The 27661-nt window shown below is 38.3% G+C and overlaps 1 protein-coding gene and 1 pseudogene across 1 annotated transcript; both read left to right on the forward strand.

Annotated features, from left to right (window-relative positions):
- The first annotated feature begins 11601 nt into the window (after positions 1 to 11601).
- On the forward strand, positions 11602 to 16890 carry LOC113019637 (L-amino-acid oxidase-like). Its single transcript, XM_026163402.1, has 8 exons — positions 11602 to 11615; positions 12177 to 12225; positions 12508 to 12728; positions 13006 to 13118; positions 13246 to 13450; positions 14233 to 14301; positions 14404 to 14540; positions 15772 to 16890. The coding sequence occupies exons 2-8, from the start codon at positions 12201 to 12203 to the stop codon at positions 16568 to 16570; spliced, it is 1569 nt and encodes a 522-aa protein (XP_026019187.1). The 5' UTR covers positions 11602 to 11615; positions 12177 to 12200; the 3' UTR covers positions 16571 to 16890.
- A 1004-nt stretch (positions 16891 to 17894) lies between these two features.
- LOC113015388 (uncharacterized) lies at positions 17895 to 25209 on the forward strand (annotated as a pseudogene).
- Positions 25210 to 27661: the final 2452 nt, after the last annotated feature.

A 27661-nucleotide genomic window follows, 5' to 3' on the forward strand; every position in this document is an offset into this window, starting at 1 on the left:
AAATAACAGCGCTGAGACCTATACAATCCTTAAAAACAGTTTAATTAAAACACATAATGGTTTCATTAAATAAAGCGCAATTAAACACTTATGAACTCACATGACCCCTGAACTCACATGCACGTGCAAAGCCAGTACACACATACATGCACTCACATGGACGCGCAGGGTGGGGAGCAAAAAAATATTACTACTCACCTCACTACTTGTGGGCCTCAACAGCAGTAGAGCTTGCTGCAGCTAGCGACGGGGTGGCCCTGTGGGCCTTCGAAAGTGCACCTTAGTTTGTTGTTTTCTTTGTTGTTGTGACCATTTTCCTTTTTTTGACTTATTGATAAAGCGTTGTTGCGGTCTCTTTGTGTTAAGATTATTTCAAATAAAACCTTAATATGAGCTAAACACCTCTGTTTGGTTTCCTCTTCATTTTTTCCTGTTTGTCATTGCTCCCCACACCTTCCCCTAGACCTCATTTGTGGGGACGTAACACCAATAAATGCCAAACAATATTTTCTAGTCATTAAAATTGTTTAATTATGTGACCTAAATCATAATAAATCCATAAAAGTGTCATCCACATGTGTACAGTGACAAACTGCATGTAACATATTTCTTGTTTGGTTTGTTTTTTTCTCAACTGAAAAAAGAAAAAGACAATGTTTCATGATGCACTCTAGAGTTGGGCTGAAATTAAGACATGATTTAATTACTGCAAAGTTAGAGGGAAAAAATAGTGCACCCTCTTTTACATTCCTCAGAGATTTTGGTCCATTTTGACATGAAAAGCATCTCACTGTTCCCCAACCATCCAACTGTAGCTGCAGAAATCAATAATCATCAAACGAAATTATGACTTTTTTTTCCAGTCAAGGCTGGGATGGTTTGGACATATTCAGAGGAAGGGTAGTGGATATATTGCATGGAGCTGCCAGCTGAAAAAAGGATGATCAAAGGGAAGATTTGTGGATGTAGTACATATGCCCACAAAGAGTTGTGAAAGGCTCTTTGTTGCTTTTATTATCTTTAGTTTAAAACATGTATGAGTAACTCCAGGTAGCTTCATCTCACATTCATGTACAGGGTGGGGCATTTATATGGATACACCGTAATAAAATGGGAATGGTTGGTGATATTAAAGTCTTGTTTGTGGCACATTATTAGATGTGAGGGGGCAAACTCCTCAAGATGGGTGGTGACCATTTAGAAGTCGGCCATCTTGGATACAACTTTTGTTTTTTCAATAGGAAGAGGGCCATGTGACACATCAAACTTATTGGTAATGTCACAAGAAAAACAATGGTGTGCTTGGTTTCAACGTAACTTTATTCTATCCCTTCACTTCCACTGTCCCTCCCCATCAGAAGATGATGGTTTATTGCCCTCTAGACCTGTTCACTACATCTACACCATAAGGGACACTCAACCACAAGGTGAGACTGATTCTAATTCAAAGCCATTTTAATCAGTGGACTGAGATATTAAAAACATCACTCAGTAATTTGTCTTAGTCAGGGATTTCAAACTCATTTTGCATTGAGGGCCACATACAGCTCACTTTGATTTTAAGTGGGCCAGATGAGTGAAACTTTCTGGTAAATTAAAGATGTTTAATCCCTGAGATATCTTAATATGATATAAAGAAGTCAAAGGAGCTTGCAAAGAAAAGCGTCTGGACTTCTTTAAGTTACTTGAAGACGTTTCACCTCTCATCCGAGAAGTTTCTTCAGTTCTAAGGTCAAATGGTGGAGAGTCCCAGATATAAACCTAGTGGGAGTAACCCCCCACAGAGGGACAAAAGGACCCCCTGATGATCCTCTAATCGCCTGAGCCAAGGTGTGAAACTGGGTGTGGGTCCCAATCAGCCAGAGTTTCGGGTGAGTTCATTGTGAAACCTGGCCCCACCTTATCATGCGAATTCCTGAAATCAGATGGCCCAGGATGTGAGTGGGCGTTAAGGTGTCTGGGAAGGGATCTCAAAACTGGATTATAGATGGCAGAGAGTTGGTGTCGTAAACCCCCGCCTCTGTTCAAAGATGGTCGCTCACAGTGAACATAGATGGCTTCTTTCACTCCTCTTTCAAACCATCTGTCCTCTCTGTCCACAATGTGAACATTGGCATCCTCGAAAGAGTGTCCTTTATCCTTAAGATGCGGATGGACAGTGTTAAATTATAATATTATTTTATGCCATGTTATACCCCTAATTAAAGATTGTGAATTAATATGTAGTTTTAGTTTGCATTATTCTCCTGAATTAGAAGAAGCTGATAACTATTGGATTAGTTAAACTGATTTGCATTACATTAAATTGCTGACTTGTTGTGAATGAATGATATTGTTTTATGATGCATTATACTGCTGAGTTATAAGAAATCTAATTTGTCTGAGTAGAAGAGAACAGAGTGTGCTGGAGTTTTCTGCCCCATTTCAGCAGGAGCAGATAAACAGGGAGCCAAGGTCGTAGCTTAGGCGTTGTGTGAGAGAAAGCATGTGAATGTTTAGGCTTTGTATGATAAGGTGGAGGCACCAGAGGCTATAAAAGTTTGAGCAATGCTCCACCATTTTGAGATTTTGAGGCTGTCTGCATCAGTGTCCATCTCCCACGCGTGTGTTCATTAAAATCATCGTTTGACTCAACCCGGCCGGACCAGTGTTGTTATTGTGGTTTTTTCTCTTGTCTCCATCCCCAATATTTTGAACCTTAACAACAGCTGAGTCTTGTCCTGTGGAGCCACTTCACAAGCGCATGGCACAACACAGAAGAGCCACCTCCACAGGACAAGACTATACAGACTAATGGTACAGTCATATTTACAAGCAGAGACAGCACGTGTGTATATTAACTCCTCACATCCTGCTCCTCACATACAAGGTCTTAAATAATCAGGCCCCATCTTATCTTAATGACCTTGTAGTACCATATCACCCTATTAGAGCGCTTCGCTCTCGCTCTGCAGGCCTACTTGTTGTTCCTAGAGTATTTAAAAGTAGAATGGGAGGGAGAGCCTTCAGTTTTCAGGCCCCTCTTCTGTGGAACCAGCTTCCAGTTTGGATTCGGGAGACAGACACTATCTCTACTTTTAAGATTAGGCTTAAAACTTTCCTTTTTGCTAAAGCATATAGTTAGGGCTGGACCAGGTGACCCTGGATCCTCCCTTAGTTATGCTGCAATAGACATAGGCTGCCGGGGGATTCCCATGATGCATTGAGTTTTTCCTTTCCAGTCACCTTTCTCACTCACTATGTATTAATAGACCTCTCTGCATTGAATCATATCTGTTATTAACCTCTGTATCTCTTCCACAGCATGTCTTTGTCCTGTCTTCCTTCTCTCACCCCAACCGGTCGCAGCAGATGGCCGCCCCTCCCTGAGCCTGGTTCTGCCAGAGGTTTCTTCCTGTTAAAAGGGAGTTTTTCCTTCCCACTGTTGCCAAAGTGCTTGCTCATAGGGGGTCATATGATTGTTGGGTTTTTCTCTGTATCTATGAAGCGCCTTGAGGCGACTTTTGTTGTGATTTGGCGCTATATAAATAAAATTGAATTGAATTGAATTAACATTATGCCATTTAATGCTGTAATAATGTTGCCATAAATAATTCTGCTAAATATCTGTGTTTTAAAGTTTCTGCAGGTAAGAAGACCAGACTGCTGACAGCTTTTGCACCTCTGTTTTCTCATCACACTGAAATCACATGTTTGAACTTGCCCACAAACTGTAACGCAAAACTCAGCTTGCTTAATCCTTCGGGTTAACTGTTAAATGTTAAACTGTTTGTTCACTGTGAACTGCATGCAGACAAGAACTTAAGGCCAGAACATGTTGCATTATAAACTGGCTTTTGGCAAAAAAAATGTGCTGCCGGCATTTACAACAAGAGCATGCAGTGACAAGATTGAGCGTTACAGGTGGGAACTGTTGCACATGTACTTGTGGGAGTTCCTTTCTCCAGGCTCGAAATACAGGAAGGAGAGTGTTTAAACCTCCTGTTATGTTAGCTTCTTAGGTGCATTTCTTATGGAGCTGCTAGCTTGTCTGTCTCGCATCTGACAGTGCTCAGCTCTTATCAAACTTTAGGCAGTCCTTGCCAAAGTGGGTTAAATTGTCTTAAAACTGAAAAAGCTACGTCCAGATGAACAGAATCAACCTTTTGGGACTCAAATTATATTACTCTGGAGAAAATGTCTGCAGAGACTCCAGAGACATTCAAGCCCATAGCCTGGCTGTTGATTCATCCCTTGACTTATAGACAGCCAGGATGAGGACCCAAATAGCCATCTAAATCCATGCAAATGGATTTTATTCATTTACTTCCAATTCCCCAAATATGTACAATGTCCTTTTAAATTAGTCTTTTTCAGAATGAGTTTTTGTATTGAGTTGGACATGACCAACTCGAAAGCTGACTTGATGTCAAATGTGTGACTGTGAAAATATATGAAATAAAACATTTGTTTCATTCATTTTATACAGTGGGGCAAAAAAGTATTTAGTCAGCCACCGATTGTGCAAGTTCCCCCACTTAAAATGATGACAGAGGTCAGTAATTTGCACCAGAGGTACACTTCAACTGTGAGAGACAGAATGTGAAAAAAAAATCCATGAATTCACATGGTAGGATTTGTAAAGAATTTATTCGTAAATCAGGATGGAAAATAAGTATTTGGTCAATAACAAAAATACAACTCAATACTTTGTAACATAACCTTTGTTGGCAATAACAGAGGTCAAACATTTACTATAGGTCTTTACCAGGTTTGCACACACAGTAGCTGGTATTTTGGCCCATTCCTCCATGCAGATCTTCTCGAGAGCAGTGATGTTTTGGGGCTGTCGCCGAGCAACACGGACTTTCAACTCCCGCCACAGATTTTCTATGGGGTTGAGGTCTGGAGACTGGCTAGGCCACTCCAGGACTTTCAAAGGCTTCTTACGGATCCACTCCTTTGTTGCCCGGGCGGTGTGTTTTGGATCATTGTCATGTTGGAAGACCCAGCCTCGTTTCATCTTCAAAGTTCTCACTGATGGAAGGAGGTTTTGGCTCAAAATCTCACGATACATGGCCCCATTCATTCTGTCCTTAACACGGATCAGTCGTCCTGTCCCCTTGGCAGAAAAACAGCCCCATAGCATGATGTTTCCACCCCCATGCTTCACAGTAGGTATGGTGTTCTTGGGATGCAACTCAGTATTCTTCCTCCTCCGAACACGACGAGTTGAGTTTATACCAAAAAGTTCTACTTTGGTTTCATCTGACCACATGACATTCTCCCAATCCTCTGCTGTATCATCCATGTCCTCTCTGGCAAACTTCAGACGGGCCTGGACATGCACTGGCTTCAGCAGCGGAACACGTCTGGCACTGCGGGATTTGATTCCCTGCCGTTGTAGTGTGTTACTGATGGTGACCTTTGTTACTTTGGTCCCAGCTCTCTGCAGGTCATTCACCAGGTCCCCCCGTGTGGTTCTGGGATCTTTGCTCACCGTTCTCATGATCATTTTGACCCCACGGGATGAGATCTTGCGTGGAGCCCCAGATTGTGGGAGATTATCAGTGGTCTTGTATGTCTTCCATTTTCTGATGATTGCTCCCACAGTTGATTTTTTCACACCAAGCTGCTTGCCTATTGTAGATTCACTCTTCCCAGTCTGGTGCAGGTCTACAATACTTTTCCTGGTGTCCTTCGAAAGCTCTTTGGTCTTGGCCATGGCGGAGTTTGGAGTCTGACTGTTTGAGGCTGTGGACAGGTGTCTTTTATACAGATGATGAGTTCAAACAGGTGCCATTCATACAGGTAACGAGTGGGGGACAGAAAAGCGTCTTACAGAAGACGTTACAGGTCTGTGAGAGCCAGAGATTTTCCATGTTTGAGGTGACCAAATACTTATTTTCCACCCTAATTTACGAATAAATTCTTTACAAATCCTACCATGTGAATTCATGGATTTTTTTTTCACATTCTGTCTCTCACAGTTGAAGTGTACCTCTGGTGCAAATTACTGACCTCTGTCATCATTTTAAGTGGGGGAACTTGCACAATCGGTGGCTGACTACCGTATTTCCCGGACTACAGAGCGCACCTGAATATTAGCCGCACAAGCTAAAAGCAGGGGAAAATCCTGTTTTGTACATACATTAGCCGCACCTGACTAAAAGCCGCAGGTGTTTCAATGTTGACTTATCATATGTAAGAGAATATGCACAAATCGAATTGTCAGGAAAGAGATGGCTGTTTGGAGACACACCACTTTTATTAATATTTTGAAAAACAAGTTATGGGTACTGTTAGGTATTTTAGTACCATGGGAGCATTTACTGGATATTGTTTTATAGTGACATTATGCAGGAAAACTCTGTCATTCAATAAGGCCCCTTTGTTTTAGTTATTTTTCTCTTTGACCCAAGAATTGATGTGTGAGAATCACAGGCTGGTACAAGGTTGAAATACCACAGAGATCACTCCCTCAGCTACATTAGTTTCTTAATCTTTTAGACGCCTGTTGAAGGCCAAATGCTTTGTTTCAGATTTCACTAATGAAAGAACTCTTTGTTTTGTGCCTTGAAAATATGTCGCTGAGATAATCACAATTGTAGCTGAACTAATAAACTACACAAAGGATGCTTCTTCACCCAAGGGCAGGAAGACGCTCCCTTATCTTGGTCTGTACTGGTTTAAACTGATAATCTGCTGTCTCATGAATTTTACCCTCTATATAAACTGTTGTACTTGTGAATAAAGTTGAGTCAATTTGGGAAGACAACCTGAAGCAGTCTCTGTTTTCTTGTTCTCCCAAGCTGCTCCCGAGCTCGTACTAACACGCTGAATGGCATGCTTGAATATTACTTGAGAATATATTTGACTGTGTTACAGACTAAGGGACATTCTCTGCTGATAGGTGAAGGTACATTCTCTGCTGATAGACGTCCACACCTCGAAGGAAGTCGATCCACGGATTAGGCCCTGGAAACCGTTTCCTTCAGGTACATATTTGCATAACCTTTTAGGGTATGTGTACAAGTAGTGGTAATTACAAGTACAAAACATGTACTGTGCTTCATAAATGAGTAACAAATGTAGTACATAACAATAACCTACAGCACACCAGAAAAACAGATTCAGACTACCTTTTAGGCTCAGGTGCAGTGACACGGCTTTAACAAGAAGAAAAGTCAGTCATTCACCACCATCTTTCTCTTCTTCCTGCGCACTAAAACCACCAAAGTCCTCTCCTCCAGTGTCGGAAACGAACAGGCTCAGGGTGGCTTCATCATCCACTCTCAGCTCCTTTCTTTCGTTGTCACTTTCAAAACCAAAGAAATCCTCATTGTCAGTGTCAGAGTCGAACACCTTCTGAAGAGCCTCCTCTCCATCAGGCAGCAGTCCAGCCCTTCGAAATCCGTTGGTGATCGTGGATGTTTTCACACTTTCCCACGCTGTCAGAATCCAGTGGTGGAGTTGGGCATAACTTGCTTTTTGCAAGTTTATCGCCGCTCATCATCCACGCCTCCCGCTGAACGCGTAGCGCTACTTTGAAGTTTGTTTTTCGCGCTACTTCGTACGGCACTACGTTGCCTGGCGGATGGACATGTGACTAACATACCACTTTTGAACTCCGATCCTTCCGCCAGGCAACGTAGTGCCGTACAACAGCGGAACAAACAAAACAAATCCGCTCATGGACAATCCATAGAAAAGCCGCACCTGACTAAAAGCCGCAGGGTTCAAAGCTTGTGCAAAAAGTAGCGGCTTATAGCCCGACAATTACGGTAAATACTTTTTTGCCCCACTGTATGTTGGTTACATTATCACGTACAATTGTGAAGCAGAATGTTTCATAATGAAACAAAAAATGGGTTTAACCAGCAACAGAACAGGAGGGTTAAATCAAAAATACAAAATTATTTACTAACATCTGCCACATGCAATTTAGTAATAATTGCACAGATATTTAATGCAAAAAAATGTGCTTGATATTAAAATGAACTGACTTTACCTTTTCTGAAAACAGCACAACTTTGGTAAATAACCTGTAAATCCAAGCACACCAACCAGCACTTTTTGGGGATTGTGCTCTCATGTTGTTTTAGCTCTTTTAGTAAATCTGGCCGTTCATAGTTACATTGTAATTTTTTTCCATCTTCGTCTGCTTGTCCAACACCACTATGTCTGGTTCATTAGATATGACCAGTTTGTCTGTCTGTATCTGGAAGTCCCACAGGATCTTACCTCATTCAAAACCACCCTAGGGGGCCTGTCCCATTTTGACCTCAGGACTCCCAGGCCATACTCAACACAGATGTTCCTATATACTTTCTTGGCCTCTTAGTTATGGCCTTCCATGTATGCCCTGCCTGCTAGGATCTTGCACCCTGTTGTTATGTGCTGGATGCCACGTGTTAGATTCTGGCCATCATTTGACCCCATGGATCTTGTTTGATTCATCTTGGATAATGGTTCTGACACTCACTAGTCCTTGGCATCTTCCCCTCTGCTTAGCGTGCAGCACCAGGTTACAGAGCCTGGGGTTAAACCCTCCATTAATGGTAATGAACTTTCTTGTCTAAATGCCAGTGGCTTCTATCTCCTATATATATATATATATATATATATATATATATATATATAGCGAGAGAGAGAGAGGGGGGCAGAAATACACACAATGTCAGCTCAAACAGGAAAAACAACTGTAAGCTGTTTATGCAATCTTACTGGCAACTTCTCAAAATCTTAGCTTATTTGTTCTACCCTCCTTTCCACGGAAAAGAACAGACAAGTGATTGCACAATTTTTAGGGTGCAGACAAAGAGGTAATTCTTCTTAGTGGAAAGCACAGCAGAGGTCAGTTGCTTTACGCTTTACCCAAATGTTTCTTAAATACACAAATATTAGCTGGTTAATCTTTTAGTCATGGCCACCGTTTTTATGTGTTAAGAGACAAGTTTGTGTCTAACCTTTTGTTTATGACTTAAAGAGTAGTTGTTATGGACAGGTATATAGATTGCTTCCAAGGTTTAAACACTGAAGACGTTATTATAAAAAGCCATTTTTTGCTGCTCCCTTGGGTAGCGCTGCATGTTTGATTTACACTTAACACCAGAGGCCCTTCCTCTGGAACTGAACCAGTTGGAATTGAACCAGCAGTCTTTTATTTGCCAAACAAAATGATTAATAGCTTCATCGCTGGAAGCACAGAAATGTTTTACAATAATCCATGAAATATTTTCAATCAGTAACCCACATATAAAACAGATATATGACTGACATTCATGATGATTTTGTTTTTCCACCTAAACATTGCTGCTGCATAAACACATTCAAAATTTAGTAAACAACTGATTTAATCCTCGTATGGTTTTTGGGTCAAATTGACCTGTTTCTGTTAAAAAACAAACAGTACAAGTTAAATTGTTTCTACCTGATACTCAATAGCCTTAGAATTTTTTCTGTGACAAAAATTTCCAAACCAAAAATAATAACTGAGCACATATGCTGCTATACCCAACGCGTTTACATTTACACTCTAACCTCCATCACCTGCAAACCAATTGCTTGTCTTTCCATATTTTCTAGCTCTATATACCTCACACCTGCACATCAAGGGGGTAGGACAGAAGAGATAAATACTTCTGCATCACAGTAGTCTTTCATGCTTAATATAACCAAAGGATTTAGCTGTCAAAGGACTTTAGACCTCATGTTTGAAGAGAGACAGGGACGCAGCAATGTAGAAGAGGAAGATAGGATGAAGAGAAGAAGTCTCACACTATGAGGACAATTTAGAAATCAGTCAATCCATAGAGGGCACGGGTGGTGCTAAATATGTCTGAAGACCTCAATGGCCACAATAGTTTTTACACATCATACAACCTGGGTCAGTACCTTCCCAAGACAAAGCTGACAATGGTTGAACACATATTAATGTTAATGAAGACATTGTCTCAATCCATTTTTTTTCCAAGATAATGTTCAGGGTTGTGGATTTGTGAATTATAACCTTATGGCAAAAACAAATCACACTTCCATTGTTAACTTTGTTTGGGTAGAGACTGATTGGAATCGTTAAACATATATGTTTTCTCTACTGTCTGATACTGAGATAATGACAACATATGTTGATGGTCTATAAAGTAAAATTTAATTTTACACTTCTTTTTAAAACTCCAAATGGATCAATGTACCCAAAGGGATACGAGAAAGTCCCAAACATGAAGACTATACAAGGATTTAATCGATCTATTTTCATTTGAAAATATCCAAAAGAAGATTATTTTGCACTCAAAATTCATTACTATTCCCAAAGTGACTTAAAATACTTAAAAATGAAAATTTTAAAATTTGTAGGTATTCTACAAAATCTTTGTGCATAGATGCTGTTCAGATGCAATGTAGATCCAGCGTGGCTCAAATCAAGGAAAATGGTGGCTTTAAACAATTTTGAAACTGTGAAATTGAACTTGTCATGTGTGCTTGTATTTCTATGGGATGGTGGTGAAAGCGGTTGAGGTGAAATGCTTGTCTTGGCACCTGCTTGTCTATGAATGATCATGAAGGAGATCTCTAGTAGAAAAACAGCAAAGGAGTGGTCATACACTATGTGTCACTAGGGATGGGTATTGATAAGATTTTCACGATTCCGATTCCATTTTCGATTCTGTTTAACGATTCGATTCTTTATCGATTCTTTTTTAAAAAAAAGGAGAACACTAAGGTCGATTAGCTTAGAACTTTGTTTTATATCTTCTCTTTGAACAAGATAGAAATTTAGGAGTAACATGGCCTTACAAACCCAGCAGTGAGATCTTAAGAGATCCACAGCCTACGGCTCTTCAATGTGGTGTCACAGGGTCCCCAGGAAAAAAATTGTAAATGTAAAATAATAAAATAAATATTCTTCTGTAGCAATAACAAAGTATAACATAAATTATTCTGTAGCAATTACACAAGAATATCCAGTAATGTCCCTGCCTACAATTAAACACATTCACTTACCGAAAATCGGGGGCATCTGCTGTGGCAAATGGGTTCAAGCCTTTGACCACAAACTTAGTCACTGCTCGGTGACATTCGTCTATCCTGGCCTGAAAGGAGACGCTACCGGTAGACTGCAGCGAGAACTGACGGAACTGCGGAATTAAAAACACAACATTCATTTAAGGTTATCGCGTGTTTTGTGAGCAAATGCTTTTGCATATTCGTAGTGTTTCCTCCCTTAAATGAAATATCTACTTTGCAAGTATTGCAAGTTGCCCTGTTGTCATCCGTTTTTGTAAAGTATAACCAAACTTTTTAGCGTTTGAGCCGCCATGTTTCCTGCCAGGTAAATGACGCTCTGCAACGTGGTGACGTCATTCGGGGCGACTGGAATCGATAAGGGAATCATTTGCAAAAATGGCAAACAATTCCAAAAAATTGAAACAGTGGGAACCGGTTGTCAACAAGAACCGGTTTTCGATATCCATCCCTATGTGTCACACATAGTGTCACATAGTCAGAAGAAAACTCTTCTAAGAAAATTCAGAGGAACAAAACATACACACCTTTCCAGATAATACCTAGTCTCTCGCTATATAAGGCCATTCATGATAGTTTCTGTCTCATTTCTGACAGAGCTTCACGTGGTAAGAATTACTACTTGATTTAAATCGAAGAAATATAGCCAAGATCTACAGAAAGTAGTTTAAAAAAAGCAAGAATGCATGTAGTAATATGATTATTATAACTGATTCTTTTAAAAGCCAGTTGTAAATGAAAACTTTTTTTGAAAGCTTTTTTTGAGTGATGTAAAACTAATATATATATATATATATATATATATATATATATATATATATATATATATATATATATATATGGCAGACAACAGTTAGTTAATTAAATAGTTTTGCAATGTTTAGCATTATAAATTAGAAAGTAGGACGTTAAAGCCAGTTTTCCTAAGTAAAGCACAAAATATTAATTAATAATTATGTTTAATTATATCTCTCACTACTGTCCCAAATAACAAAGACTGAGGACATTTCTATCCCAGTGTTAGGATTTCTTAACCAGAACAGAGTAAGTTTATATGCTGTGCTATGTCACAAAAGGATGAGACAGCTAAAACTACAAACAGTTGCATTTTGTTCATTTATTTATTTTCATATGTGTTGAAGTGTACATTCCTTCTCATGTCACCTCAGAAGAAAAGCAGACAAACGTGAACAATGGATCCACTTGTAGTGAAATTATGTGAGTATGTGACATTTTGCACTGTTACTGAAGTAGTGTCAGCTTCCAGATGTTAAACTGTTTAAAAACTAGTTGAAAAGAAACCAAAATGCTAATTTAATACTGATATGTTACAAATCCTACAAAATACTTTTTTATGAAAATCTGTTTTTGAAATTCAAAGTAGCTTCCTTAAATTCTCTCTACGTATTTGCTTAGTTTTAAGCATAAAAATTGGTGATTTAAATTTATTGGAAGGCTTTGTTACATGCTGATGTACAACATGTCCTTTTTTGTCTGCAGTTGCTGTCAGTGCTTTGTGGCTCACTCTATGTCAAAGTCACACTACCAACAGGCTGAAGACTGTTCTAGCTGATTGTTTGAATGACACTGACTACGAGCAGCTTCTACAGATAGCCAAGAACGGTCTTCCACAAACAAACACATCTCGTCATGTTGTCATTGTTGGAGCTGGCATGGCTGGATTGACAGCTGCCAGGCTACTTAACAACGCAGGACATAAGGTCTGACATGAGATGTTTATATTCTGGTTATTTAAAATTTTGTTCTATTATCTGTGACAGACGAATCTTTGTTTTTCTTCAAGCCTTAATATATAATTACTAGAGGTACTGCAAGTCCTATTAGCAGTCCTGGTGTAGTGAAAAGAGTTGGAGATTTTGCAATTTTAATAATAACACTTTCCTTTTCAACGAGATTAGTGTGTGTAGATAAACAAAGCAAGCAATATTTCATACATATTAAATAATATGTACTTGTGTTTGGTAATATTTAAATAAGGTCACCATATTAGAGGCTAGTGGACGAATTGGTGGACGTGTGGAGACCTACAGGAATGACAAAGAGGGCTGGTATGCTGAACTTGGTGCTATGAGGATCCCTGATTTTCATCAGTGAGTAAAATCAGTTATTTAAAAGGTGGCCATTTTTAATACCACAGTGGTGATAGAGGCTACTTCTGCTCCTAGTTTATCTGTCGAACCTTGAGGAAACTCACAATCTGATTGTTTTTTTCAACAGTATTGCCCTTCAGTTTGCAAACGATCTGGGAGTTGAGCTGAATAATTTCATCATGGATGACAACAATACTTTCTACCTGGTGAATGGAATACAGCCACAAAGGACATACAAAGTGAAGGAAAAGCCTGACATCCTGCAATACAATCTATCACCAAGTGAGAAGCATAAATCAGCTGACGCTCTCCTACAGCAAGCATTAGAAAAGGTATGTGGAGGGGTTAGTTCTTCCAGTTGGCGTTAAATGTTTCAACATAAACACCAAAACTGAGTTGATTTTGTTTGGTCTAAATCTAACAGACCCATTTTCAAGCTGAACAGTTGTGTGAATATGGGTTTTTATACAAACACTTATTTTAAAGATTTTCATTTTAAAAAAGCTGTTAAACCAGAATTCTGTAAAAATATATAGTCATGTGAACAAAGAAGTGCATCACATGGAAACTTTTTAGTATTTCGGAACATTTGTTCTTATTTCATACAGTGCCAAGAATGAAGATTGACTTGAACACAACACATTTGAAAACAGTTTAATTTGGTCAAACAGGCATATCTGCTCAAGCCTAATTACTCCACGCTCTCTGCCTGTTTCTTCACGGTAGTTTTGTTTTTATGTCATTTTTTGAAACCAATGATTTTTCTATTATGCCTCCCACGAATGTTAAATTAGTCTCCTTCTGAATTCTGATGAGTGCACTTCGTTAACTGCTCATTGTACATGTATTTGCAGTCACTGCTAAGTTCAGGGATGGGGTTTGGCCCACAGTTCTTGTCAATAAAATAAAAGAAAAATAAATAATAAATCCTAGATTAGTTGACGGTAAACACTTGGTAAACACTCTAAAAGGTTAACACAACTCTAACATCAGGTTAGACTGCTCTAAGGTAGTTCATTCAGGTATTACATCTGCTTGCCATAAAATTTGACTGTGTTGATATGCAGCTAGATATTTATACATGACATTGTCTCAATGATTTTTACTTCTCTAGGTGAAAAACGAAGTCACACAAAATGGTTGTAGAGCTGCACTGGAAAAATTTGACCGCTATTCTGTGAAGGTAAATTTAAATTATATAATTAATTAATTAAAAGAGCTAAACTTTATTTTTTCTCTATGACCCACTTTGATTTCATAACCAGAAACTTTGTTTTCCTAATAGGATTACCTGAAAGAAGAAGGTGGTCTGAGTTCTGAAGCCATTAGGATGATTGGAGACCTACTTAACGAGCAGGGCCTTATGTACACTGCACTCACTGAAATGATCTATGACCAAACTGATGTTCATGACAACGTCGAGTAAGACCTTTTAACTAAACTAAATATAACTTCTTTCATAGAAGAGTTCATAAACATAAGTGAAATATATCAGTAAATCAAATCATGAAATGTTCCGTTATTGAACTGAAATTCTTATTTCCTTATTTAAATTAAGAATAAACTTCTTATCAGTGCTTCAACTGTTCATTTAGATGAGCTGTAGGTTTTAATTATTTGAAGTAGAGGATATAACAATTCATTGCTTTAACCAGGAGTGAGGGAGGCTTCAAGGACTGGGGTGCTGCAGGTTTTAGATGTGTCCTTGATCCAACACAGCTGATTTAAATGAATGAACAAATCATTTGATTCAGGTGTTTTACCCAGGGTGATATCTAAAACCTGCAGGGCACTGGCCCTTGAGGCCTGGTGTTGCCCAACCCTGCTTTAACCTGATAGCACGTTTTCCTGATGTGATGTGTCATCATTTCTGTTTGAAAAAAATGAAAATTTGACTTTAGGCTGTATTGCTGTCAGCAGGAGTCAGTACCATATTTTTTGGTCTATAAGGCACACTGAAAATATTTACATTTTCTCAAAAAGCGACAGTGCGCCTTATAATCTGGTGCACCTTATGTATGAATTCTGGTTGTGCTAACTGACCTCGAACCGAATTTATGTGGTACATGGCACTCAAATCTGTCAAAAAAGGTTTTAGTATGACTTTGGTAAGCTACAAAGCCGCACCACTTGATGGATTGTCGGAGCATTACGGCTCCCGTAGTCAGGAGCTTTGCAGAGTAATACTTACTGTGCTTCAACAACATAATATTATTATATTATATTATGTGTGTACAAAATGGCACCTGTTAAGAGACATGCTTGCGAAGCAGATTTTAAACTCATGGATATCAGTCATGCAGTAGAACCTGAGAATAGAGCAGCAGTGAGGAAATTCAACATTAATGAATCAGTGATACAGAAGTAGAGGAAGCAATAAGAATAAGTTGAGTAAAGTTTGACTTATCTGACTGCTTTGTTTTACTTAATGCGTTTTATAATCCGGTTCACCCTATGGTCTGGTACATACAGAGTTTTCTTTGCACTTGTACATGTTACATTTTATTATTTAATTCTATGAAACTGAAAACATTTGAGACCTCAATTTATTGTTAAATTAAGCTAAAATGTAAAATATATTTACTAGACATTGATTACTAACAAATTCATGTGAAAAATATATATCTCTGTTTTTCTTTATTTTATTTTAAAGGTACTTTGAAGTGACTGGTGGGTCAGAACATCTCCCCAAAGCTTTTCTGAATGGCCTTGATGTCCCCATTCTTCTTAATTCTACAGTCAAGCGTATTAGCCATTCAGATGAAGTTACTGTGTCATATCAAAGAGGCCAACAGTCAAATTTTACTGATCTTAAAGCTGACTTTGTCCTGGTAACAACAACAGCCAAAGCGGCTCTTTTCATAGATTTCGATCCCCCTCTCTCCATTAAAAAGATGGATGCCCTGAGGTCTGTCCATTACGACAGCTCCACTAAAGTCCTGCTCATCTTCAAAAACAGGTTCTGGGAGGATGATGGCATCCGGGGGGGGAAGAGCATCACAGATGGGCCATCTCGTTTCATTTACTACCCCAGCCACAGTTTCCCAAAAAATAGGACCATCGGTGTCCTCTTGGCTTCCTACACCTGGTCTGATAACTCCCTACTATTCCTAGGTCCAAACGATGAAGACCTTAAAGAGCTGGCTTTGAGAGATTTGGAAAAGATTCATGGCAAGAAGGTCAGGGATCTCTGCACAGGGGTCATAGTGAAGAAGTGGAGCTTGGATCCTTATAGTTTGGGTGCCTTTGCTTTATTCACACCCTACCAACACTTAGAATATGCTGCAGAGCTCTTTAAAAATGAGGGCAAGGTGCACTTTGCTGGTGAGCACACAGCCTTCCCTCATGGTTGGATCGAGACATCAATGAAATCTGCAATCAGGGCGGCTATCAACATTAACAACGCTGCAAACAAAGAGTCAGTCAGAAGTGCAAAACGAGATGAACTCTAATGGAACTTCGGCTCCCACAAAGATATGTATGATTAACTGGTGATGCTGAATTGACTCTATTTCTTAAACCTCTTTTTCCATAAAAGAACATTGCAGGTACACTGTTTATTTACTTTTTTTCTCCACTGGTGCTTGCTTGTAATTTTATTCCAACTCCTGTATAGTTAATAAACAGTAGCTTTACTGGTACTGCTTGTAAAAATTATTTTAAGTATTAGCATTAATAGACATCTGGTTTAATGGGTTGAGTTTAATTGGGTGATAATTACTAAGAAATGAACTTTACTGAGCATTAACTTTTTTTGTCTCTACGACTTCAGTCACAGCCTCTTAGAATGTTGTTTTGGTTTTTTTTTTAGTTTATTCATGTATTACAAAGTCATAATTTACCTATTACTTATATATTATGTATTACTACATATTTTTTATGTTTGCATCTCATTGATTAAATTTATAAGCGATTTTAAATTTATAACTTCTTTTTTTACCTTTAATGGTTGTTTTGTGTGTTATAAAATAAAATGGGAAATAAAATATAAGGTAGAAAAATGGGTTGTCCTTGCAGTTTTTGCACCCTAGACAGATTTAAATTGGAAAACAAATATTTAGAATGAATTTCACATGTAAATGTATAATTACATTGCTCTATATTATTCTTCTATATTTCATATATATTATATATTTTTGTACTCAAATTTGTACTCAAAAGTCTTTAAAGTCTAAATTATCCCCTTTGTGGTCTTGAGAGGCTGCATTACCCTAAACACTAGGGGTGCAACGATACACTAATTCACGGTTCGGTTCGATACTTTGGTGTCACGGTTCGATATTTTTTCGATACAAAAAAAAATGTTCATGCCTTTTTAATTTGTCATTTATTAAAATTATAAATATATATTTTAACTCAAAAGTACAGTTTTTAAATTTAATGATGCTGAAACAACAAAGTAATAAAAAAAATAAATCTATCTGGTCGAGGAATCACTCATCTTTGGAAAAGAGTTTATTACAGAGAAATGGCTCTTTCCAAAATAAAAGCTATACTATACGCTTCTTCTGGGCTATATTCTCAGCAGCATATTAAACATATCAGGTCCCCATAAGGAGAATCATGTGCTAACGGCTGTCTAAATGACTCGGGTAAAGTTTGTAGCATGCATGCTTGTTGTTTTTGTCTGCTTCCACTTGTCTTTGCACTAGGATGATGTCGGAGTAAATGTGCAGTCATATTCGTTGTGTTCCCATTAGTGCTGTCAGCGTTAATCTCATTGAAATGACGTTAAGTTGGTAACCAACTTTTTGTCACTGCTTATCATTATTGCAGATGTTAGGGTTAGTAAATCTAATTATTCTTATCCTTATTCGTATTCTTATTCTTATTATTCTTATTATTATTACTTCAAATTTGGTGATGGCATTTCTACTACTCAAATCTTAAGTTGCTTATTAGTTTTAGTACAATTAAATGTATGTTAGCATGCTAATACATAAAGGTATAAAGTAAACATCATTAAAAAATAAATGCATATTAAATGATTAAAAGTATTGAACGCAGCATTATTCTGTCTTTGTTGCCTCTTTCATAGTGAAGTGAAACACTGCTGGTAACTTGAAGGCAACAACTTCTTTGAAAGTTCTTTTTAAAGGTTTAGCATTGCTTTAAGTGCAGAAAGAAGCCACACAGGAAAACGCCCCTGCTCATTGCTTTTTACATTTGTCACGTGCCGACACAGTCAGCAGCACGGCATCATGGAGGTCAGAGCTATGTGCATCAAATTATGTAAGTACCACGTCTATTTCCACATAAAAACTAAACTTCAGTAGTTATGAGATGCTATGATACCTTTGCCAGCAGCTGTGGGAGCCAACAAGAGTTTTTTTGTAATCTCTAACTATTTTTTTGTCTCTTCAGTGATCCTGCTGTGTACACATTACCAGGAAGTTGGTGTGTATCATGCATTTGGTTGTTGATATGAATGATGTTTACTCTTTTTCTGCTTCGGGGAGCAGACAATGTATGAAAAGTATGGAAAGAATATGTTCTGTTTCTAGTGAACCTGCACATTTGGTACATGTAATCAGTCGGAGTCATGAGTCACTTCATCAGTTAATTTGCTTTCATTTACTCAAGTGTTATTTTTTTCATTGTTTAACCACAGCAGTTTTGGTACAAGTCTAAACTGTACCTTTCTTTTTTTTTTCTTTTTCACAGATGCAGTTTCTCTTCGTATCGTTCCAAACAGATTGCAGTTCTTTGAATATGAATCAGTGATATTTTACTGTGAGGATGCTGTTTATTGGGAAGTTGTGCATAATTCCAAAGGGAAAATAAACTCATGCAGTCACAACAACCAGGGAAAAGCAGGATCATTGTGCATAATAAAAAGTGTGTATCCAGATGAGAGTGGAGCGCTGGTGTGAGACTAAAGGAGCAAACAGAAGCGACAGCATCAACATTACTGTTACTGGTAAGTTTGCACCGGGACAACATTTTGTTTCAAACTTAGTTTAAATAAATTTCACAGCAACTAAATCTCAGATTCTTGTCATTCAGCTGGATCTGTGGTCCTGGAGAGTCCTGCTGTTCCTGTGATGCAGGGTGAAGCTGTGACTCTTCGCTGCAAAAACAAAACTGCTTCCTCCAACTTCACCTCTAATTAGTGTGAATGCTTGAAAAGCATTCACAGTATTGTTATTCTAATCTTTATTATTATTATTATTATATTTTATTCTGTATTCCGTACGTTTTTTGTAATCCTATAACTTCAAAACCGTTCAACTTAGAAAAACCATTCAAACACCGTTAGATTCCTATTCTTTTGGACAACACTGCTTCTATTTTTCATATTTTTAACATTTATATTTTTAATTTTATTCAACTTTATTCAACAAAAATTTATAATGTATTTCAATGGGGAGACCCTTCAAATCCTCATTCAACTTACTCATTTTTAAACTCTTACTACTTCCACATACATTGACATAGAGCCACCATTCAAACTTTAAAACGAAGACAAGACATTCAACTATTCAACTTGTATTTATCTTTTCAATATCTATTATACTTTTTCTTCAGTTCCAGTTTAAGTTTCATGATGTTTTTTCAGCCGTTTCAGAGTTTATAATGGGTGTGTATGGGACGGAATGTTGGGGCTAGAGTGAGGCAGCTCAACTGCTAGAGTGAGAGGAGCAAAAAAATTAATCTTAAAATCTTTTTTAAAACTGCTGCTGTGTCCGCAGCGTTTGCTCTACAGGTATGATTTTACCCTCAAAACGTAGCCATGGCTGTCCTCTTTCATCCAATGTGTTTACTATTGTAGTAGGTGTTATGGTTCTTTCGTAAATGTCACCAATGCACAGCCTCCTCCCTCCAACTCTTCCATAGACTCTAATGTTAAATTGGCTCAGAAGGTTGGTTTGAAAATCAGAAGAGCATGGTGTCTTTCCACTGTCACCACGTCCATATAATAAACTCCACAGACATGAAAACTGAGAATTCAGTAGAGTAGAAGCTGCTGTCGCTCACGGTGAAAGAATTTTGTCAATACGACTTTTACTTTTCATTTGGGAACGATTTGTTTCGGCCTGACTTTTCTGTTCATTTTAAGCAGCAAAAGTGAGGCGCATGTCTGTGTACGTGTGTATGGAGCCATTGGGTGCGGTCACTATAGCAACCAGGCTCACACCTGCCTGCTTAACGAGCTCTGCCTGCCACTGTACCAAGATTCATCTTAAACACTTCTCTTTCAACTGCTGCTGTGTCCACAGTGTTACAGCCATCATTTTACCCTCAAATTGTCGCCATTATTGTTCTCTTTCCAACACCGTATCTTTCAAAGCTCAGGCATTTAAACTTTTTAAACTGTGTGGATCAAAGTGGAGGGATCACATTTGAGTCATTCAGTGATTCAAAGAATATGACCTTTTAATATTCATTCAGATGTTTTCTCACTCTAAATGTTCTTTTCTCATTTCTTAGGGTTTTCTAATTTACATTTAAAACATTTTCAGTTTTTTTCCAACTCCTTCTTCTGTGTAACCTTCAGCTTTTAGCAGTTCAGCACCTTTGTTTTCAGGTTAAATTCGTTTTTTTTTTTTGTTTTTTTTTTTTATCTCATTCAATATTTTTAACTCAAAATTCAGCAATTAATTCATTTCAGTGCATACATTCAGATTCAAGCATTCACACTGCAGTTTCTTCAGAAATGCACTTTCTAGTTTTTATAAAGATGGAGCTCATGTTCACAGCAGCGCCACAGAAGACATGATAATCCACAGAGTTTCAAAGTCAGATGAGGGACTTTACACGTTCAACATCTCAGGAGGTGGACAGTCACTGGAGAGCTGGCTCAGTGTCACAGGTAAGACCCTGAAGAGGTCATATCTTTTTTTCTTTCTTTTTTAATGGCAGTACTATTACAACTGCATCACTTTGTAATTCTGAGCTAAGTCATGTGGAGGAACCGTGTATGGTATCTTTTGTGTTACATTTTAATATAAGGTTGGTGCAGGCGTGTGATGTAATTGAAATGTAGACACATTTTCAATCATTGATTTTTAAGCAAAGCCGTTGAATCTATTCGTGTTTTAGAAATATTAGGAAATATAAAAAATAAATATTATGAAATGTGCAAAATATACCTTCCGATAATCAAATGTAAAGTAAGGTTTTTTGGAGTTTTTTTAAGTTTTGAATGCATATATGTCAAATTTTAAACAGTGTTGCACTATAAAGAAGTATAAATGAAAATTTAGGGTTGTTTATGTTCCCCTTACAATTTTAACTCTTTAACATTCAACAACTCATTCAGAAAGTCTCAACGAGACGTCATGTGCCACATCTTGGATCATTGCCACTATTTCATTGAGTGCTCTGTTGTTGTTGGTGGGACTGCATCACTTTGGTAAATGTCGCCAGGGCGGAGGTAAAAAAAACAACAACAAAAAAAACCTTTCACATAATTTTGTGTTCATGTTTTTTGGTTTGCTACAAACAATACAGTTCTGTTCATTCAGAAGTATATTATTTTAGGCACTAGAAAGACGGAATCACTGCAGTGTAACAATTGTTACATAGAAAATGTGCTAATTTAAAGTTTATTCAAAAAAAAAGTTGTTGTTTTTTTTTTTGTTGTTTATATTTTTGTTTTTTTCATGTGAACCTGTCTGGTTATTAGCTTGCCAAGTTAATGTCATGGTCAGTGTGTAGTCAGGCAGGATGGTGGACCCAAATGCAGGACTCGTTGAGGCGGAAACTTAAACTCAAATCCACTGCTTTATTGCAGGCAAACAGATGAAACAAGGTGACACAAAACTAAACTGGAAAATGATAACAGTTACACTCTCGGGGAAACACAGGTACCACACAGCATGGGGAAGAACCAACGTTAACGATACGACGACGAGCACTGACTGACAAGGCACTGAAATACACCGGCAGGAACAAACAAGAGGAGATGGGGAACAGGTGGAAACATGGCTGGAACTAATTAACCTTCAAAGTAAAACAGGAAACATACACTGACAAAACAGAGACCCGATAACCAACACCTATGAACAAACAAAGACATAAAGAAATCAAAGATTAATAATACAAAACAGAAAACGCTGGGTCACCGACCCAGGATGTGACAGTTAAATTTAGATTTTTTTTGCATTCAAGTCTGTGAGTTTTTGGTTTTGTGGCACAAAGATAACGGTGTACAGAAAAGTTGAACACACACGGACAGAAATGTTGAGAGCGCAAGCAACACATTGCGAGCAAGCACAAATGCAAAAACTGAGCGAGAGGGGCAGCTATGTGTGTGTGTATATGGATAATAGCAAAAACTGAAATACAGGTTTTGCACGCAGCAATGAATTTTGTTCACTCAAATTTAGCTCAAAGTAAATTTCTCCTCAAAATGCAACAATTGCTCCTGCAAAACATTTTTACATGCCTCAAATTTTTTTTACGTGCACTCAGAATAGTGGCACAAAAATAACGCCATACATAGCTGTGGTTAGCATAACTTAAACACAGTGAAGCTGGAGGATGAATGCTAACTTTTTTCCACTCAATAAAAGTTTATGTGAGGGTTCCCAATAGTTAGGGACAAATGCAATCACATGGCAGGATGCTGTAAACAGACCAAACTTCACACAGGAGAACAACTGAGATAATCCATCCACAATGTTAGATTAGTCATTAACATACTGCTGCATGGGCTAGGCCGTAGTTACATCGTAAGGTTTAAAAACTAACCATTAAGAATGAACAGTTGTAAAAAAAAAAAGTGAGAGAGGTCGACAGTGATCACTGACTGTTTATAGGGGCTTGTTCTGATTAAATAGAACAAGATACAAAGCATTAAAACATGTTAAAAACACAGCCTTAATAAACAGAGTATTTTGAAGCAGAGTAATAAAACCTCTGTAACTCTGTACAAACAAACTAGACCGTCTGGGCAATGAATTACCAAAATGTTTTCTGTAATTTTACACATTTATTTCTTACAATTAAGTCCAAAGAGTCGTGCTGATCAATTTCTTTCTTTGTCACAGCAAAAAAGAAAAAACACTTAAATATATCTATCTATATATATATTTCTTTACACTGGAAAAATGCACCATCACACTCTTTAAATTTTGTGCAATAAAAAATGAAAGCAATATCCATATCACTACTATAGACTGCTCCACCATTTCCTTCTCAAAAAGATAAACTGAAATGAGCTGACTGTAGCAGAAGTCCACAAGAAGAAAAAAGCACGTTTTATTTGGTGGATTTTTTTTCTTTCTTGCTGTCTGCCCTGTTATCTGTGCAAATGATAACATAAGTGTAATTGCAATGTGATTACTGAATTTAGTTTTGTGTGCATATCTACAAATTGTTATATCTAGTGAATTTTAAGATACACCTGGTTGCCAGGGTAACATGGCTATATGTGCATGTATGTTTCAAATGCTAACAAATGCTTCTGTCTGTTATTTAGACATTAAACTGAAACCACCTTGTTCCATCAGCCGTGTCTCTTTTGCCTGTGCATAAATGCATATGCTCACTGTGGTCATGCTATTCTGAAAGGCCCTGCTCTTTTGTTTCCAAAACAATAGCCCCAGGTTTGTGGTCAGCAGTGAAACAAACCTGCAAAGTTTGATACTGAGCTTGTCTTTAACTGAAATGTGGTCTAGTACCCGGGACAAATAAGTGGTGTCCTGTTTCGTGCTGCTGCTCTGTAAAGCCAAAGATAATGATCTGACTTTCTACTTTGGTTTGATTAAACTGTGTAAAGTAGAAGTCAGGAGCTGAGTGAGTGTTAATGATGCTTCTTTAGTAACAAAAAGATAATTTTATTTAGTTATTGGGTTGTGCTGTCACTAAGTTAGAATCATGGCATAGGATACAACATACTGTGTTTTCTGTAAAATAAGAAACAATAAATTCTCAAAACGTCAGAGCAGGGTTATAATGATGAATGGAGCCTTTGCAGTGGATTTAAATGTAAATGTAAATCACACTTGGGAAAGTTCCAAGCATACTTTTAATAATAATGAGAAGAAGAAGAAGAAAAAGAATGAAAGGATGAAGAATTTCACATTGAAGTGCATGCTGAAAATGAGTGGAAAGCAGCCAGTGTTTAGAGAGAAACTGTGAAAGACCTTCAAAAAGCCTGGAGAACTATTGGTCAAGACCATTTTCAAAAAATACAAAAAAATCTGGAATTTTGTAAGAAGAGTATGAAGAAAATAAGTGTGGCTCCAGACCTTTGCACAGTACTAATTTAGTGGACACTAGAAGAATTGCTGTCTATGGCACTTTTCACTGGCTCCTCATCGGAAGGAGCCAGTTGAGGTGGTTGGGACATCTGACAAGGATGCCTCCTGGGCGCGTCTTGGGTGAGGTGTTCCAGTGTTCTGGGAATCCGTCCTACCTGACAAACCATTCTACCACTGTTTATGGAGAACAACACAAAAATCAAAACGCAATTTTAAAATAAAGTTAAGTGGCAAACCATCCTACCTATTTAAATTTATGCTGGGATTATTGTGTCACAGCAGAAATGTGCATAAAGTACTTACGGTTGGATGTTTTGCCACTAGAACACAGAAAACACACCATGAAACTGATTTGACAGTGATTTAGATGTTGACTGAAAAAGCAACAACAAAAAATGATGACCTTACCTGAGTGCTGAGCTGAGGGAATCTAGTAAGTTTAGTAGTAGTAGTAAGATAGAGTAGTAGTAAGTCTTTATATCATCTTAATAACTTACTGTTTCAACCCAATGGAGCACTTTGCTCTCAGGCTGCTGTCTTTCTTGTGGTTCATAGGATGTTTAAAATTACAGTACTATGGGAGGCAGAGCCTTTAGCTTTCAATCACCTCTTCTGTGGAACCAGCTTTGGGAGACAGACACGCTCTATACTTTTTTAAAGATTAGGCTTCTTTTTTGACAATGCCCACCCGTGCCCTCTGCCTCTCACCAAGGGCAAAGGGCTGGTCCCTTGCCCTTGCCTGGTCTCTAACAGGAGATCAGTTTACCATTGGAGACCCTGCCAAGGGGGAAAAGGCCCCAAACAACATAGCCACTGGGATTCTGGGACACCATGATAACGTAGTGATTCGGGAAAAAAACTCTGGTAAACACTGTGGATAATGCAAATAGATAACAATTTCCTTGAAAACTATTTTTAAATGTTTTGCATCACTTTATCTCCTGATAGAAGCCACACAGGAAACACCCAGCAGCAAGACATCATGGAGGTGACAGCTCTGTGCATCAGATGATGGAAGTACTTTTTCCATTTCGAAATTACATTTGTCAATTACAAAAAAGTATAACACATTTTATCAATATATTGAGGTTTGAAATTAAATGTGTTTGTTTGCTTTAATTCTGTTCTTATATATATATATATATATATATATATATATATATATATATAGCGCAGTCCTGGGAACAGCTAAGATACTGCGCAGGACCCTCAAGCTCCCAGGCCTCTGGTAGAGGACCCGAGCTTGAAGGATAAACCGCCCGCAGGGGCGTGCTGGGTGTTTTTTTTATATATATATATATTGGGGCGGTCATGGCTCAAGAGTTGGGAGTTCGCCTTGTAATCAGAAGGTTGCCGGCTTCAAGCCCCGGCTCGGACAGTCTCGGTTGTTGTGTGCTTAGGCAAGACACTTCACCTACCGCCTACTGGTGTTGGCCAGAAGGGCCGATGGCGCGATATGGCAGCCTCGCTTCTGTCAATCTGCCCCAGGGCAGCTGTGGCTACAACTGTAGCTTGCCTCCACCAGTGTGTGAATGGGTGGATGACTGGATGTGTAAAGCACCTTGGGGTCCCTAGGGGACTGGTAAAAGCACTATACAGGGAGTGCAGAATTATTAGGCAAATGAGTATTTTGTCCACATCATCCTCTTCATGCATGTTGTCTTACTCCAAGCTGTATAGGCTCGAAAGCCTACTACCAATTAAGCATATTAGGTGATGTGCATCTCTGTAATGAGAAGGGGTGTGGTCTAATGACATCAACACCCTATATCAGGTGTGCATAATTATTAGGCAACGTCCTTTCCTTTGGCAAAATGGGTCAAAAGAAGGACTTGACGGGCTCAGAAAAGTCAAAAATAGTGAGATATCTTGCAGAGGGATGCAGCAGTCTCAAAATTGCAAAGCTTCTGAAGCGTGATCATCGAACAATCAAGCGTTTCATTCAAAATAGTCAACAGGGTCGCAAGAAGCGTGTGGAAAAACCAAGGCGCAAAATAACTGCCCATGAACTGAGAAAAGTCAAGCGTGCAGCTGCCAAGATGCCACTTGCCACCAGTTTGGCCATATTTCAGAGCTGCAACATCACTGGAGTGCCCAAAAGCACAAGGTGTGCAATACTCAGAGACATGGCCAAGGTAAGAAAGGCTGAAAGACGACCACCACTGAACAAGACACACAAGCTGAAACGTCAAGACTGGGCCAAGAAATATCTCAAGACTGGTTTTTCTAAGGTTTTATGGACTGATGAAATGAGAGTGAGTCTTGATGGGCCAGATGGATGGGCCCGTGGCTGGATTGGTAAAGGGCAGAGAGCTCCAGTCCGACTCAGACGCCAGCAAGGTGGAGGTGGAGTACTGGTTTGGGCTGGTATCATCAAAGATGAGCTTGTGGGGCCTTTTCGGGTTGAGGATGGAGTCAAGCTCAACTCCCAGTCCTACTGCCAGTTTCTGGAAGACACCTTCTTCAAGCAGTGGTACGGGAAGAAGTCTGCATCCTTCAAGAAAAACATGATTTTCATGCAGGACAATGCTCCATCACACGTGTCCAAGTACTCCACAGCGTGGCTGACAAGAAAGGGTATAAAAGAAGAAAAACTAATGACATGGCCACCTTGTTCACCTGATCTGAACCCCATTGAGAACCTGTGGTCCATCATCAAATGTGAGATTTACAAGGAGGGAAAACAGTCCACCTCTCTGAACAGTGTCTGGGAGGCTGTGGTTGCTGCTGCACGCAATGTTGATGGTGAACAGATCAAAACACTGACAGAATCCATGGATGGCAGGCTTTTGAGTGTCCTTGCAAAGAAAGGTGGCTGTATTGGTCGCTGATTTGTTTTTGTTTTGTTTTTGAATGTCAGAAATGTAGATTTGTGAATGTGGAGATGTTATATTGGTTTCACTGGTAAAAAATAAATAAATGAAATGGGTATATATTTGTTTTTTGTTAAGTTGCCTAATAATTCTGCACAGTAATAGTCACCTGCACACACAGATATCCCCCTAAAATAGCTAAAACTAAAAACAAACTAAAAACTACTTCCAAAAACATTCAGCTTTGATATTAATGAGTTTTTTGGGTTCATTGAGAACATGGTTGTTGTTCAATAATAAAATCATTCCTCAAAAATACAACTTGCCTAATAATTCTGCACTCCCTGTACAAATACAGGACATTTACCATATATATATATATATATATATATATATATATATATATATATATATATATATATATATATATATATATATATATATATATATATATATATGTGTGTGTGTGTGTATACAATATATATATATAATATTTTCCTAAAGGGCATGCCATAGTATA

Source organism: Astatotilapia calliptera, chromosome 3 (assembly GCF_900246225.1).
Source record: "Astatotilapia calliptera chromosome 3, fAstCal1.2, whole genome shotgun sequence".
NCBI lineage: Eukaryota > Metazoa > Chordata > Actinopteri > Cichliformes > Cichlidae > Astatotilapia > Astatotilapia calliptera.

What these genes read in the sequence shown, in the direction of transcription:
- LOC113019637 (XM_026163402.1), top strand. Translation starts at nt 12,201, where the DNA reads ATGGATCCACTTGTAGTGAAATTAT. An exon ending in TTGACCGCTATTCTGTGAAG is followed by an intron (nt 14,302 to 14,403) that starts GTAAATTTAAAT and finishes TTTTCCTAATAG; the next exon opens with GATTACCTGAAAGAAGAAGG. An exon ending in GATGTTCATGACAACGTCGA is followed by an intron (nt 14,541 to 15,771) that starts GTAAGACCTTTT and finishes TTTATTTTAAAG; the next exon opens with GTACTTTGAAGTGACTGGTG.